This window comes from Fukomys damarensis, unplaced genomic scaffold (genome assembly GCF_012274545.1).
Source record: "Fukomys damarensis isolate Sample0158 unplaced genomic scaffold, DMR_v1.0_HiC HiC_scaffold_36, whole genome shotgun sequence".
NCBI classification, from domain to species: domain Eukaryota; kingdom Metazoa; phylum Chordata; class Mammalia; order Rodentia; family Bathyergidae; genus Fukomys; species Fukomys damarensis.
This window is the reverse complement of record NW_022900948.1, coordinates 47,942,296-47,958,296: the sequence shown is the minus strand read 5'-3', so window position 1 is coordinate 47,958,296 and position 16,001 is coordinate 47,942,296. Positions and strand designations below refer to the sequence as shown.

The window sequence follows — 16,001 nt, the reverse complement described above, 5'->3', positions numbered from 1 at the left end:
GCAGCGGTTGGGGGCAGGGTCAGCGGGGGGAGGGGGCTCCGGGGGGGCCCGGGCCGGGGTGGGGGTGGAAGCAACCCGACCCTACGTGGGGATCCCTGGACAAGGCTGGGCAGAGTGCTCCCTGAGCAGCTGGGTGCTGGAGATGGGCCCCAGCGGCAGTGCACAGTGCATGCGGGAGTAACAGGCCGGGCAGAGGGAGAGCAGGTGGGAGCCAGGAGCAGGAAGGAGCAGAGGGCAGGTTCCAGTCCAGGCCAGCCCCATGTGCTTCTCCCCTGCAGTCTCCAGCGGAAGCTGGGCTTGGGAGGGGAGGCCAGCGCCTCGAAGATACCAGGTTTGTCTGCACTACTTCGAGGAAGCAACACCCTGTCTGGGGGCGACTTGGGGTGCGTGACCTGAGAGGCTGCGGTCCCTACCTTCTTGTGCTTGGCCGGCCCTGTGTGGGCCAGGCCGAGAACTTGCACTCTCTCTGGGAGCAAGTGTGTGAGCTCCAGGGCTTCTGGGCGCCACCCCTGCTTGCAGGGACACCCGAGGGGACCAGCCTCTGTCTCTTGGCTCTCTGTGCAGCCCCTGGGGTCTGCACAGCCAGGTCCCAGCCCTGTGTACCATTGGTCCCAGATGCCACCACCCCAGGGATGACCTGGGCTCCTTGCCAGGCTGGTGGCTCTGTGGTCGCTCTCTGGGGAGTGGGGAGGCCGGGAAACGCCGCATTCTCCAAGCTGGCTGCAGAGCCCTCTTCTTGAGACAGACGTGTGGAAATGCCAAGGGCTGCCTTGGAGCACCGGGAAAGCCACAGGCAGGGAGGTCCTCACTGCCAGGAAACAGGTCTCGGATGTGGGCCCTGCCGAGCGCTGGCTCGTCCTGATGCCGGTCCGAGCAAGCGAGCCCCAGCAGCATGCCGCCTTTGCGTTGTTTTCTGAGGTTGCTGTGTCCAGGGCACTTGCCAGGCAGACACGTCCTGCGTGTTGGGTCTGTCTGCTAATAAACTAATTGCCCCGGCTCCTCCGTGTTGCATCAGGGACTTTGGAAGCTGAACTGTCTTTCGGCAGCCAGTTCCTGGAACTGGCTTTAAGGACACCCTTTGGAAGACAGAGTGTCCCTGAGTGCCGAGTCCTCCCCTTCTGTTCCTCCCAGCCCTGGAGGCTCCAGGCACCTCTTCCCCAGAGGACCAGCTCTGGCTGCTGTTCCAGACTCTGGGCACAGGGGATGGGCTGGCGGGGGTCCACACATATTCCTGCGCCCCGAGCTTCCAGCTGGCTCCAGCAGGGCCCTAGGAGGATGCCCTTCCTCCAGCCACCTCCCGTAGAGGGGACAGAGGTGCACAGGCCCCTCCTGACTGATTTAACCCTGCCAGCCCTCAGAACCTGGGAGGACAGGGTGACAGCACAGTTGGGACAGCCTTGCTGTCATTGGGAGGGTGGAGCTGGTCAGTGGGGGCTCTCAGGAGCATCCTGGTGCCCAGTTCCCCACGCCAGCCAGGCCAGGGCTGCAGTGTGACATGCCACAGGGCCCCCACGAGGCGTGGGGCTCTTCCCCACCTGTGCAGGCTGTGCCGGCCCCGAGCTTGCCCCTGGGCTGTGGCAATGGCTTTGCCAAGGCGCCCCTCAGCCTCAGAGCAGCTGAGCCGGTCCACAGGTGTGCCAGGGTCACTGCTGAATGACAGGAAGGGGTTCGTGTCCTCGGCTCTCAGGGGCCAGGGTGAAGGATCTGTCTCCTTCCCTGTGACTCTGAGGGCTCTGTCCTGGGGGGCGGGCAGGGCTGGCCTGGCTCCCTCTGCCCCTCAGGCTCCTTCTGCCTGGCCCGTGTGACCTGCAGTGTTGCCTTCCCAGCTTTGGCAGATGAAGCTGGCTTCTACTTCTTCAACGGCAACTACAAAGTGGACAGCCCCAAGAACTTCAACATTGCCGGCACCGTGGTCAAGTACCGGCGGCCCATGGACATCTACGAGACGGGCATCGAGTACATCGTGGCTCAGGGGCCCACCAACCAGGGCCTGAATGTCATGGTGCGTGCGTGGGGTGGGGGCTGGGCCACTGCTTCCCAGGGTGCAGCCACAGGCCGGGCTGTGTCTCGCCTGCCTGCTCGGGGTGCGGGCGCCGCTCACGGAGCCGCTCAGAGGCCTACCCACGCGTCTGTCTGCTCAGTCCCCGCCTGGGGTCCACTTGGGTCTTAGTTCCTTGTCTTTCTCCCGTGAGCGCCTGACTTCATTCACCTTCCCCTGTGTCCTTGCTCGCTCGCCGCCCTCCTCCCTCCACTCCTTTGCTCGTTTTCGCTCGGCTCACTTGGCCCTGTGAGTGCTCAGTAGTCGGTCAGGCGTTGGTCACGGGCTCAGCCAATCACTCGCCCCTTTGCTCCTCCGGACAGTGCTCATTCATCCGCTGGTGAGTCCGCTGTCCGTCCCTTCGCTTGTCTGTCCTTAGAATGGTTCGTCCTGCTCGTTCATTTGTTCATTCACACATCTGTCCACCCCTTCATTCACCCCTTTCTCCACCCATTCAGCTGTTCATCTTTCTGCACTGCTGTAGCTCCCTGTGCACCGGCACTGCCAGAGCCTCCGTGCTGACCCGTCCTCTGCTCACCAGGGGCCCACAGGAGCCAGGAGGAGGCTTGCAGTCCACCCCTGGGGTTGACACCCCCTAGCTCCAGCCGGTCCTGTTGACACTGTGGGGACAGCTGCAGAGCTGGGCGCCCTGGCCCTGCCTGCCTGGGATGGTCAGGCTTGGCAGTGGGGAGCAGGAAAGTGTGGGCCTGCTCTGCGCAGCTCGCCGTGGGTGTCACCATGATTGGCAACTGGAAACTGTGCTGCTGCACAGGCCTGGCCCAAAGGCAGAGCTTATCCAGGAATCAGCCGCTCCCGAGACGGGTGGATCTGGAGCTGGCTTTCACAGGGGCTGAGGCGCCTTCCTATGGGAGTGCTTTTGAATTTTGCTGCCACCGCTACTGAGGCAGGCTGGCCCTGGGGGAAGGAGGCTGGGATGGAAGTGTGGCACCAGAGGGCGTGGGGGCGGGGCCTCTGGAGCAGCCCCAGGAGATGGGGGGCTTGGGCAGAGGGCGGTGTGGACCTCAGCCTTCCTACTATCCACCTAACTCAGGCTGTGCATGGGGTTGAGGGACACTGACCCCAGGAGGGGTCACCTGGCTCAGAGTGCCCGGCCCTAGCAGCTTGGCTGTGGACTGTTGCTGGTCCCCTTCGAGCAGCCCACCAAGGATGGGCGGGTCCATGGGGTGCAGCCCTTGCTATAGCGTGGCCCGGCCCCTGTAGGACAGTGCTGGGTGGGACTGGTGCTGATTTGGCCAGCCGAGCTCCCAGTCGTGGAAGGGACTGAGCAGTCTGGGTGGTGGCAGCCACATCACTGAGCCCCTGTGCAGAGCCAGCAGCAGGCAACTGGAGCTGGAGCCAGGCTGTGTCGGCAGACAGAGCCCTTCTGCCGTTAGGTGGCTGTTTGGTGGCTCTGGCCCCAGCCTTCTGTTTGTTCCCTCTGGGCTTCTGACCCACAGCCCTGCCCTTTGCCTGGCCCTGAAGCTGACATCTTATTTTGGGTCAAGATGCTGCCTGCACAGCGGGTGGCTGCACTGGGAGCATTTCCTTCCTTCCTTGTCTGAGGGGCCATCTCGAGGTAAATCCTCCTTTGGACCAGTGTTCCTGGATGTGGAATCCTCCCTCGTGGTGGTGGCGTGAGCTGCAGGAATCTCCTCTGAACCCTGAGGTGTCCACCGATGGGCTTAGGGTCCCTGAGTCTTTTTAGGGTTGAGTCTCTGGCCATCTGGAGGATGTGGAGGCCTCCACTGCCTCTTCCTGACCTGACAGACACAATGTCATGGACAGGGAGCACAAGGCACAGTGTCGCATGGAGGGTGATGGTCCCTGTAACCTGTTATGACCGGGAGCTGGATGTTCATGTAGCCCTGGGTCACTGCTGTGCACCTGCGCCCCGTCTATCCCATGTGGAGAGATGCTGCTCTGGGCCTCCCCAGCTGGAGACAAAGAGAATCCACCTCCAACTTAGTGGCCACAAGTGCCCAGCTTGCAGCCATGTGAGTGGGCTCTAGAAAGGGGACCACCCTGGCCCAGAGCTGCAGGGGCTGTGAACCAGCTGGGACACACAGCACACAACCACACATAGGTGGCAGGTCCACTAGAGCTGAGGAACCCCCACCCTGAGCTGCAGGATGCAACTTCTGGCCCTGATGTCTGCCATCTCCCCAGGATGCAAAGCTGTCTTGGATTTGGGGTGTCACGTAGCCTTGTCACAGTGACAGCTCCACCCCCCCAGGTCGAGGGCTAGTGTAGGGGATCTGCCAACTCCAGCTGTGATGCTAGGGACAGGGAGCCCACGGGCCAGGAAATGTACTGCGAGCACACTGGGCCACAGTGCGGTGCCTGGGGGCTCTGGTTCTCAGTGATGACCTGGACCCTGGTTCTGGGTCCCCACCCACTTCTCCAGGAACCAACTGCCTGCCCCTGGAGAGGACGGGGGTTCCTAGCTGTATGAACTGTGGATCCTGGGTCTGCAACCTGGCTCAGGACCTGAGGAAGTACGGTGGCATCACGCAGGACCCCGGTCCTGGCTCCCGACCTCCACCTTGGTCTCTTGTGCTCACACAGTTGAGTAGCACCATTTCCGGCCCATCCACTATCACGTGTCCATCATCCTGTTGGCCGTGTCCGGAGTTCTCCGTGGACCAGGCCCCAGGCGACCATATCTGCTACTGTCCACAGTGAAATGTGTGTCCACCTTGCTTCCATTTTGTCACTGCCTTTATTATATCAGGCCCCCGGCACTGCCCCGGCTGCTGCCGGGCTCTGGTCTGAAGCAGCCTCTCCTGCCACCAGCCGGGCCTGAGAGGACGCCCCGCGTGTCCCTGAGTGATGCTGGCATCGTTTCTTTTCTCATTGGCGAGTGGAATGTCCTGCAGACTTCCCGAAGAGCAGAGTCCCCTAGTGGCTTGTCCAGGGGAGGCGGGGTGCTTGTCCCTCTCTTAGTGTCTGCCCCACTGGCTCTGCCTCCCAGAGTTGGGTGCTCCATCAGCCTGGGGCCCCCCATGAGTCCAGGGCACACACTTCCCCCTTGGGGCTTCCTGGATCTGGTGAGGATGGGGCGTGAGCCAAGCTGTTGTCAGGAGTCCTAGGAGCTGGGCTCAGCCCAGGGGCACGAGGAAGTGGGAAGAGGGGGCCTTTGCCAGCTTTCCAGGGAGACCCAGCCCTCTCCAGGCCCAGAAGGTTCCGTGAGTCAAATTTCACATATTCTGAGCCTCCCAACTCAGGTCTCTGGATCCACATCCCAGGGACCCACGCTGTGGTCTGACCTCGTCCTTGGTCCTCCTCTGCCCTTCTGCCCTGGAGCTGTAGCCCTGAGCTCTCCTGTGTCCCCACCCTGCCCCCACTCTGCAGTCCCCATGCTACAGAGTCACCCTCTGCCCCCCTTACCAGTGCCTTGGGTTCCAGGTTCCTTGTGATTTCTTGGCCCCACCCTGTCCCCAGCCAACCCCAAAGCTGTGAGATGCCACCCGTGTCTCCCCCCTGGGGTCCTGTTCGACTGGTTCACGCTGCCTTCTGGGTCCTCAGAGTTCCGCCCGCTGCCTGGTTGACCCTTGTGGCCCCTGGGGAGGTGTGGGTCGATCCTGCTGCAAAGTCTATTTCAGAACCAGCTTCCAGGTGGCTCCTGCTTCAGGGTGGAGACCGGGATGCTGGGGAGACGGCCCCTGGCAGGAGAGGTCACGGGCCCTGAGGTCCCCACACAGGCCTGGGCCACTCCATGGGGAGTTCTGTGGCTAGGCTGTGCCCCCTCAGGGTTGTCCTGAATCGAGGCGGGGCCTGGGCCTCTGGGGGGAGGGGTAGAGCCCCTGTATCCCTGCCTACGGTTTCCGGCACACATGACGATAGCATGCAGGGTGGGTTTCAGCTGGCTTTCATTCTAGATGGTTCTCTGTAACTCTCTTTATTGCTTGTACCTGGATCTCCCCTAGGGCGTCTGTGTGAGGGGCCCCTGAGGGGGCGGTGCCCTCGGGTCTCTGTGACACCGGCAGCGCTGCAGGGAGGCCAGGATCTCACAACCGCTCCTCCCCAGGTGTGGAACCAGAACGGCAAGAGCCCTTCCATCACCTTTGAGTACACCCTGCTACAGCCTCCACCCGCTATCCACCGCCCGCCCGTCTACTACAGCTTCTCTGAGCCTGCCTCGGCCTCCGCCAGTGTGGAAAGCCAGGAGCTGGCCGGCACCAGGCTCCTGGGCTTCCTGCAGCGAAACGTCTCGCTCCACAGCCCCGGCTCCTCCGAGCAGCTGGGCCTGGACAACCAGCTGTTCGGCCCCCGGGGCCCTGATGTGGAGCTGGGCCTCCGTCAGGGCCAGGAGACCAACGAGGTGTGCGAGCCTCCCAGCAGCGGGGCCTGCCAGGGGCCCCCCAGGGGCAAGGGCTTCCGAGGTAACCAGGAGCCCCCTTGGGTGGTGGGGAGGGCGGGGCTCCCGGGACCTCAGCCCCTTCCCAGACTGAGAGGAGGTCAGGCTGTGAGGTAGGCAGCAGCCCGTCAGTGCCACAGAGACCAGGGCCAAGGTCCCTCTGACACCCAAATTCCCAGGGCCCCCAGGTGCCCTGCTACAGTGCTGTGGCATCGGCCCAGACCTGCTGTGGCCTCTGGCATGGTTGTCTCGGGTGACATTTGTATCACCCCTGACACTGCATGGGCCCGGGCAGCAATCGGATTGTTAGGGACTAGCAGGGCAGACCAAGGTCTCCCTCAATTCTGTTGAACCCCGGGCTGTGGAATCCAACCATGTGGACCCACAGAGGCAGCAGGCGTTGGAGATTGGGGTCCAGGTCTCCCAGGGGACACAAGGTTGGCACGGAGGCGACTTGACACAGTCATCGTGTGGCCCTGGAGGAGCTGGGGTCAAGAGAGCTGGGCTCCCATGGCTCACAAGGGGCCCTGGGCCACGGGGTGCTGCTCAGACGGGGCTCCCAGTGCCTGCTGGCTGGGAGTGACCCCTCTCATCTGCCTGTCTTGCAGCCTCCGTTCAGGGCCTAGGGGTCTCTCATCCTCTCTTCTTTGGAGGACACTGGTCACTCAGGGCCCACCCCAAATCCAGGATGGTTTCATCTGCTGGTCCCTCACTAACCCCACAGGCAGGGACCCTCCTTCCAAATCATGTCCAGCTGGCACATACTTTGGGGGACCCTGTCCAGCCCATGGGAGAGCCATTGGTCTCTAAAGAGTCAGAACTGGCTGTGTGCTTCTCACTCTAAGACCTTGGCTAAACTGGGCCTCCCCACCCCAGAACTGGGATGAACCCAGGGCCTTCACATGGAGCTACATTCCCAGCCTCCCCGACCCTTTTGTATTTTTGATTTTGAGACAGGGTCCAACTAAGTTGTTAAGTTTCCCAAGCTGGGTTTCAACTTGTGATCCTCTTGCCTCAGCTTCCCATGTGCCACCATCCTGACTCCAAACTGTGTCTTTCTGAGCCGAAAGGACCTCTCTGGAGCATCCTAATTCCCTTGCCCGGGAGGGACTCGCCATTCTGGAGTCCTTAAGGTAGCAAGGTGGGCAGCATTCACACACAGCAGGCGGCTTGAGGTCCAACTGCTTGTCCCTCTGCAGACCACAACGCCACTGGGACGGCACTTTCGGGGGACAAGGATAACCAGGAGGTGGGTGCTCATCTCCCTGCCCAGGATCCCCTCTCAGCCAATGCCATCTCGGACCAGCTCCTGGGCACAGGCTCAGACTCCAAAGAGCTTGCCCTCAACGAGACGGGAAACAGCATCTTCGCGCAGGGCGCCCCCAGGAGCCCTGCAACTGAGAGCTTCTACTCGGACTATGAGGAAGGCGAGGGGGCTGCTTACCTGGTCAATGGGTCCTACCTGGAGCTGAGCAGTGACAGGGTCGCCAATGCTTCCTCCGAGGCCGCCTTCCCCAACACCAGCGCCAGCCTCCCCACCTTGGCCGGGAACAGGACCCACAAGGCCAGGTAGGGGTCAGTTCCGCCCTGTGAGGGTCCCGGGCAGGGTCACCTGGCAGGGACCTGGCCAGGACGACCTTGAGGTGAATGGGACAGGGCTGCTCCCCTGGCACGCTGGGGCTGAGCGCAGGTTTGGGGCCTGGACCCCAGCGCGGCCCCCCAGCCGGAAGCCGTGGGCCGGGTGTCCCCTGCCGTGATTTCCCAGGCATCCCCAGCCCCGACTTGGATCTCTGTTGCTGAAGCCAAGTATGGAGCTGCCGGCTCTGAGTCAGGAGCTGAGGTGGGGAACTCAGACTGTCACAGCCTTCATGGTGTCCTGCTCCCCGGCTCAGAGGGACAGCCACCCCGGAGTCCCCAGGCCCTCAGCGCACAGGCCATCCCCCAGGCTGAGGACACCAGAAGGGTCTGGAAGTCCTCACTCAGGGCTGCCTGGAGCAGGGGTCGGGACTAGGCTGGAGCTGCAGCTGAGACAGGCTGTGAGAGCCACGGGGACCTAGACAGCCAGGGCTGGGGACACCAGGGTGGTCAGCCCTGGGGACACACATTGGTCAGTGCTGGGGACACATGGTGGTCAGCGCTAGGGATGGCTGGACAGTCAGACTAGGACTGGAGAAGCTGGAGGTCTTGTGTCCCCCTGGTTGGTGCGGCTCATGTGCAGAGTAATGCAGAGCTGCTGTCCAGTGTGGAAGATGGTCCCGGGGGCAGTGCGGCCGGTGGAAACATGGGGCCAGACTCTGCCACCTCTGAGGAGGCAGGATTGGCGTGCGTGGGGTGCTGCCTTTTGATTTGTGTCCTGGGAACCGGGCTGCGCAAGCCCTTGACTTCAGACCAGGCAAGAGCTGAACTCTGCCAGGGCTGGGGATTCTGAGGCTAGGGTCTTTGGGTTTGGCTTTGGTGGGAGATTTGGAGGCTGCTTGTAAGGGGATGGGGTTTGGACCATCTTCTCCCTTCTCCCCAGGGGCCTGGGGTGATGATGTGGCCCACCTGTGAGCCACAGAGACCAGGGCACAGGGCTGGGGGGACCTGGGGCACTGCCAATGGCTCACACGGCCTCCTCTGTGCTCCTTTGACCCAGCACCCTTACGGCTTCTGGGGAACAAGTACGACAGGCGTGTGATGCAGGAGAAGGGCTTGACCCGTAGAAGCTGCCGTAAAACCACACCTCCTGGGTGGCGAGAGGCCTACCAGGACCACGGCCCAGGAGGTTGGAGATGGGGTCAACCGGGGGCAGAGGCCCCTCTTGATCTGGCTCACGGTGCGGTGGAGCAGCTCATCCCACCCTCCTCTGGACCTCAGTTTCCTCCTCACCCTCCTCCCTGGGCAGAGGGGATGCACTGGGTCCCGCGCCTGTCACTGAAGCTGCTGTCAGCGCTCAGAAAGTCAGCCCGGCACAGTGAGCCGTGGCTGCTCCCACTGTCCAGCCGGGCGCCATCAAAGGGTGCTGCCGGAGGGGACCAGAAGTAGTCTGGGGAGATAAAGGGCTGAGGAGGCTGCTGGGAAACTACCAGGCCAAAATAGCCGTGTCTCGGGTTTGTCCAAACACAGGAAGTGGTGTCTGCCTGGGGAGCGGGTGAAATCAAAGGGGCAGCCCAGAAAGGAAGGGCTATTTTCATCTTCTCAGAAACGCTTCAAACAATGGGGTGGGGGGCGTTACCAGACGAGACTTCAACTTCGGTCCCACACATGCCTCTCTGAAGCCGTGGGGGGGAGAGGAAGACAGACCTCTCCGGTTCATTTATAAACAAACACGGTCATCTCAGAGCCGCTGCTGCTGGGGATGTAGGAGCCTGCGCTCCGCCAGGTGGCCGGGCAAGGACCCAGAGGCGGTGACAGGGTTGGGGAGCCGGCCACAGCGTCCCCCCACCCCCGTGGAGGTGGGCGGCCTGGCCATTCCCGGGGGCTCTTCTTGATGTTCCTTCCAAGATGGGGAGCTGTCAGCGCAGCAGTGTTGTGCAAATACGCCCAGGGCTTTGTTCCTCGCGGCACACGTGCGCCCACGCCCCACGTGCCGCAGAGGGGTGTGTGGGCAGCCCCTTCAGAAATACCACCGGGGCTTGAAATCCTAAGGGTTATTTTGGACTCAGCAGCTCTCCCCGGAGTGGAGTGAGTCATGCCGCCTGTTGGCTGGGAAGTGTGTAATTAGATGAAGATGGTGATGTTTGGCCCATGGCGGGCGGGCGGGGCGTGGGTCTTTTCATCCCTTTCTGCTCTTGGGGAGAATCAAAACTGTAGAAAGCAGGTGGGGCCCCATCCACCAGGCCATGTTTTCTGAATGGAGGGTTAGGGTTGGTCTTCCGTGTTCTCCCCTCCTGGGTGGATCTGCCCACCCAGACTGGGGCTTCGGAGAGTGAGTCCCACGGCGACTCTCCAGCTCCCTTGGAGCCCTAGTTGTGAGACATTAGGGTCGTGGCCCTGCTCCCCTTCCCCTGCCCTGAACCGAGGGCTGGGCCGGGCCGGCTTCCTCCTCTTCTCCCTGCGCCTGGCTCTGGCGGCACGGGGAGCTACATCAGTGGCTTGTTCCTCCAGCTCCTGTTGGAGCAAAACCAAGAGCCATTTGCACCCATGGGACTCAAACAGCTTCCGTTCACCCCAAGTCAACATCCCTGTCACTGAGTGGCCCGGATGGTAGAGCGAGGCCCCAGGACTCCGCCGAGCCCAGAGGTCCTCAGGAAAGGGCCACACATCAGGCCATGGGGGCCAGACAGTGAGCCAGCAGGGCCTGGGAGTAGCTGTCTGCAGGACCAGCTCCCCATGCCTTCCCTGACTCCAGCTGTGGCACGCCCTGGGGTTCAGCGCTGGCTGCTATGTCTTGGGCAGATGCCCTGGGTTGCTCCCTCTGTCCCTTGCAGCATCCAAAGAGCCAGTGCAGGAGACATGGGGTGGCCCGGGCTCACTGCCTGGTTCAAAGGAGCCAGAAGGCCTAACAATAGTTGGCCTCAGCTGTCCAAAGCCCGGCCAAGAATCAGCCAGTGGCTGGCTGGGCCCCAGCAGGCTCGTACCGGCCAGCGGTCTGTGTGGCCATCGGGACCCAAGCCTTGGTGTGGGGTGTGGCCTCTGCGTCTGCAGCTGGCCTTTGAATTCTGATCACCGGAAGCCAGATGGCCAGTGGCCTCATGCAGTGGGAGTCCCAGGGGAGGTAGGGAGCAGGAGGGAATTCCAGGACATTGTCAGACCTTTGTGTCTTCTGAGATCCCTTTTGGGCACGAGGGAGCCGTCCACCAGCTGGCATGGGCAGTGAGGCATGAAGTCTGCATGTGTGAGGAGAGCGGGCATTAGGGAGCCCAGGTCCCACCAGGCACCTGGAGTCCACCAGGCCTTCCAGGGGTGGGAAGGATGCCAGTGTGTGATGGCTTCTCTGGACTTCATCCCATTCTGTCCCCAGGGCCCTGGCCTCCCAGGTGGGGTCCTGGTAGACCCACTGGCTGAGCTGTGAGGCTGGCTCCTCACGGCCCTCTCTCCTCTCCTGGCCCAGGACCCGGCCCAAGGCGCGCAAGCCAGGCGTGAGTCCAGCCGACATGTACCGGTGGAAGCTGTCATCCCACGAGCCTTGCAGCGCCACCTGCACCACAGGTACTGTTGCACGTGTCACTGGGCATCATGGGGTGTCATGGGGCGCTATGGGCACCCACTCTGAGCCTGCCCCATGGTGCCCTGGGCTTGACTGAGGGGCTCCTAGGGGAGCTGGCCCGGTGGTGTGTGACCTGTGGGGTCATTGTGTTGTGTCAGTGCTGGGTGTCAGTCCCTCGGCATGCTGGGCTGCATGGGCCTGGGTTCCAGGGTCACCCGGATGTCCCCTGGTCTGCTGCTCTTGCCGTCGTCCAGTGTTAGGGCCTCTGGGAGCAGTAGGAAGCCTTGAAGGGCTGAGGGAGGGGAGGGGTGGTCTCTGAATCCATGCCTGAGTGCACAGGCCAAGTGTAGGCCCTATCCATCCTCAGGGGAGGAGCCAGGAGAGGAGCAGAGATCCCCGGGGAGTGGGTGTCGCGAGCAGGAGTGTGCACTAACTGCAGGTCGAAACAGTAGTAGTTGCCAACTAGATTTTTATATATTTTATATATCTGTCATACATCAAACATGTCCATTCATACCCACCTGTTGCCACTCCCTGTACCTGCACAAGTCCGAGGAGCGTGACTTTGTTTCTCCTTTCCTGGCGATTGCGGTTGTCGATCCAGTTGCCTCCTCCTCGATCTGGGGGTCCACACCGGGCAGGCTTCCGATGTCTCGACCGAGGTCTCGTCCAAGATCTCGTCTGGCAGGTTGCCGTCGAGCTGAATCGGTCACCGAGTGGGACGAGCTGGTCTTCTGCACTCTCTCTTTTATACCATTCTAAATGGGGTCTGTGGCACTGGTTCGGGTTTTATCACTTCACACATATTGGGGCTGTTTGAGTAGATATTGGGGCTGCACATGTCATAGGGTTCCACACGTTGAATTTAGATAACAGGGTTACTCGCGTCATAGGGTGACCTGTTGGGTTAGGTATCACTCTTACTCTTGGCGGGATTACATAGCAGGTTTCCCACATTAAGTCACTCTTGGTGGGTTTCACGGTCCGCTCTTGGGAACACACTGACATTGTACTTTGTTTGGCAAATGTCATAGGTCCACACGTTGAATTTAGATAACAGGGTTACTCGCGTCATAGGGTGACCTGTTGGGTTAGGTATCACTCTTACTCTTGGCGGGATTACATAGCAGGTTTCCCACATTAAGTCACTCTTGGTGGGTTTCACGGTCCGCTCTTGGGAACACACTGACATTGTACTTTGTTTGGCAGGCTTTATGTTCTCTGCATCCTATACACTGACCTGTGCTCTCTACAGGGGGCACCCAACGGAAAGACACCTAGGTGTCAAGGTAGCCTTGGGTCCTGGCTCTGGCCGTGTGGCCAGCCACCCCTGCCCTGGGTTGCTAGCCTTGGCCACGGGGCTCAGTGGTCTCTGCTGCCTACTTTGGTTTCCTACTTGGGGAGGCTGTAAGGTCAGAGTCAGACTGGCACAGGGGATTGGCATGGGGCAGTGGCAGGGGAGACCCTGAGGTCCAGTGCTGAGGTCACGCTGCAGCTACACTTGGGCTTCACATCCAGGCTTGGATATCACCAGGCTGCCCCTTGAGGTCCATGACATCCCCACCTTCCCTGAATCCCCAGCAGGCAGCCTTTGAACACTCTGCACACTGACCAGTGAGGACACTGAGGCATCCTGGCCTGGCTGTGCCCAACACCCCTGGTGACATCCTGGGGGCCAGGCCCTGGTGAGCAAGGACCATAAGTGGGGTTCTGCTCACACTGCCGGCCCCTCCTGGGCCCCTGGGCATGCTGAGGTGACCTCATGCCTGGCACCCTCAGGGAAAGTGACCCTCTGGGTGTGTGACAGGTGCAGGAAGGCTCTGGTGCTGCAGCTAGGGGACCCCGGCACACAGCTTCCCTGCCCTCCCTATGGACTGGGTGCATCCTTGTCTCAGAGACGGGTGGAGATCGTGGAATATGAAAAGCACCCCACATGATTGGGCTTGGCAGGTGTCACTATTCTAGACAAGCCCAGAACCGGAGCCAAGGGGCCTAGGCCCCAGGTGACCCTCCCTCCATGGGCTGGCCCGAGGGGAGGGGTCGGGCATGTGCTTTTCTGCCCATCCCGGCCTGGGCACTTGCATGTGCCCAGACTGGAAGTGAAGCTCTGGACACACCACTGGCTGAAGAGGTGATGGTACGGAGCTAATGCAGGCAGAGGTGGCCTCTGTGGCTGGGGGCTGAGGGACAGCCCTGTGTGGGCGACATGCCCGGGGAGAACATGGCACCATCACCTCTCTGGAAAGGGGACTGGGCCTCCCTGTCCCTCCCTGAGTCTCTCTAGCAATCCTCCCTGGAGCCTAGTACGTGATGCCCAGGCTGCGTGAGGCTGGAGGCCGGGCTGGCTGCTGAGGGACTTGGGGCCCCGTATATCATGGTGAGCTCACCAGTGTCCAGGGGAAGGCATGCCCACAGCTGTCCCCATGCCCCCCGGAACTGTGGTCCATTGTGGAGGGTAGAGTCAGTGGGTGAACCGCCCCTCGCCCTGCGCCTTGGCCTTGGGGATCTTGGTTTTCTTCTAAAGTGCTATTTTGGAGCAGCAATGCAGGTAGATGAGTTTGGGGCCATGGGCAGGGCTTTCCAGAATATTCCTTGGCTCCTCTCCCAGACACTGCAGTGTGCTGTGGGGACCTGGCTCAGGGGGCCGCTCACCCAGGCTGTTCTATGTCCAGAGACCACCCCGCCGAGTTGTCACAGACTCTGAGGGACATTCCTGTCCTGTGGTTGGCTCACTGCGGCTGGAGGAGTCTGGGTGCAATCAGAGGACCCCAGGGGGCTCCAGTGCCAGCCACTCTGTTGCCATCTAGGTGGTGAGGAGGAACCAGTGACTAGCCAGGCCCTGGGAAGTGATTGTGGGTCCCAGCCAGGGCACATGTTGCTGACAAGGGCTGCCTTCCCTGTGAGCAGGCTGAAGATGGTGCAGCTCGCTGCTGAAGGCAAGGTGGACATGCACCTGGCCTGACCTGCACGGGACCCCAGAACCCACAGAGGGCTGGGTCTTCCTCACTCACACCCCATAGCACCGACAAGAGGCCCCAGGGCACCCCAGGGTCTTTGCACACCAACCCCTACCCTGACTGGCCCTGGCTGCTGGGCAGGGGCTCCTGACCTTGTCGAGCTGGTCCTGTGCCTGTTCATGCCAGGGTGGGGAGGAAGGTGACAGGCTGGACACTGTTGGACGACGCTGGGTGTCTAGACCTGGGAGCCCAGGAAGACTGCCACCAGGGGAGTGGTTGCCATAGTCCAGAGGCAGCCGTGCTAAGGAGTCCACACCAAGACGCTGGGCAGCTGGGATGAGTGAGTGATGGTAACATCCCTCCTCCTCCACGTCTGGGCCGGCTGCGTTTGCCTCGGCCCAGGGTTCGGGCAGCCGAGCTGGGTGCCAGACCTAGGCTGGGCGGAAGAGCAGATCTGGCCACAAGGCGCAGAGGCTGAGCCAGCCTGGCCACCCCCCAACTCATGCCTTTCCCTCTCCCTGGACCCAGGGGTGATGTCGACCTACGCCATGTGCGTCCGCTACGACGGAGTCGAGGTGGACGACAGCTACTGTGACGCCCTGACCCGGCCCGAGCCTGTGCACGAGTTCTGCGCTGGGAGGGAGTGCCAGCCCAGGTCCCGCCTGGGCCCTCAGGGTGCTGGGGCCCATGGGCGGGGTGTCGGGGCGAGTGCTGGGCTCTGCCCGGAGGAGCAGCTGGCCTTGCACCGGGTCCTGCGGGCTCAGAAAGGAACCAACCCGAAGCAGACCTTCCGCTGTGAGTGGGGCCCACTTTCTCGCCTCCATCTTGCATCGTGGACCATGTCAAGGCCCGGCTCCAATGCCCCCGGGGGCCATCAGGCTGGGACCCCGAGATGCTGGCCTGGCTCCCAGAGGCCAAACATGTGCTGTCCTCTGCCTCTGCCAGGGCCACCTTCGCTCTGTCCTTCCTCCCTCTGCATCCTGGGCATTTGCTTCTTCCCGGGAAGGGCCGAAGAGCCCCGTGGCTTCAGCCCTCTTACTCCGGTCTGTCTTCCCGGGGCCCCCAGTTTCTCCTTGGTGCTCACCCCCAAGGCGGGGTGGAGAGGTTCACCCGGGCTCCTGTTCACGTCACACTGGCTCCAGGCGGCGGCTCTGGCGCTGGGGTGGCCACTCACTCCCAGGGGTTGGGGACCCATGGGAGGCAGCTGGGAGCCAGCACTGCGTCGGGGCTCCTGAGGACCCCTGCCCACCCCTCCCGTGTGGCCCGGCCAGCCGCGGTGAGGGCCGCCCTGAGAGGGCTGAGGACTGCCCTGCCCCGGCAGGTGGGAGACCAGCAGCTGGAGTGAGTGCTCGCGCACCTGTGGCGAGGGCTACCAGTCCCGCATCGTGCGCTGCTGGAAGATGTTGTCCCCCGGCTTCGACAGCTCCGTGTACAGTGACCTGTGCGAGGCCGCCGAGGCCGTGCGGCCTGAGGAGCGCAAGACGTGCCGCAACCCGGCCTGCGGGCCGCAGTGGGAGATGT

General features: G+C 62.1%; 1 protein-coding gene across 1 annotated transcript in view; it reads left to right on the top strand.

The window, feature by feature from the left end:
- The window catches only part of Adamtsl2 (ADAMTS like 2), a 28,588-nt gene that overhangs the window by 7,452 nt on the left and 5,135 nt on the right, over window positions 1–16,001 (top strand). Inside the window, exons 9-14 of the mRNA XM_033759002.1 lie at window positions 1,827–2,002; window positions 6,066–6,420; window positions 7,595–7,964; window positions 11,428–11,525; window positions 15,009–15,135; window positions 15,802–15,999. Of these exons, the coding sequence (XP_033614893.1) occupies window positions 1,827–2,002; window positions 6,066–6,420; window positions 7,595–7,964; window positions 11,428–11,525; window positions 15,009–15,135; window positions 15,802–15,999 (1,324 nt within the window). The remainder of the gene's footprint in view (window positions 1–1,826; window positions 2,003–6,065; window positions 6,421–7,594; window positions 7,965–11,427; window positions 11,526–15,008; window positions 15,136–15,801; window positions 16,000–16,001) is intronic.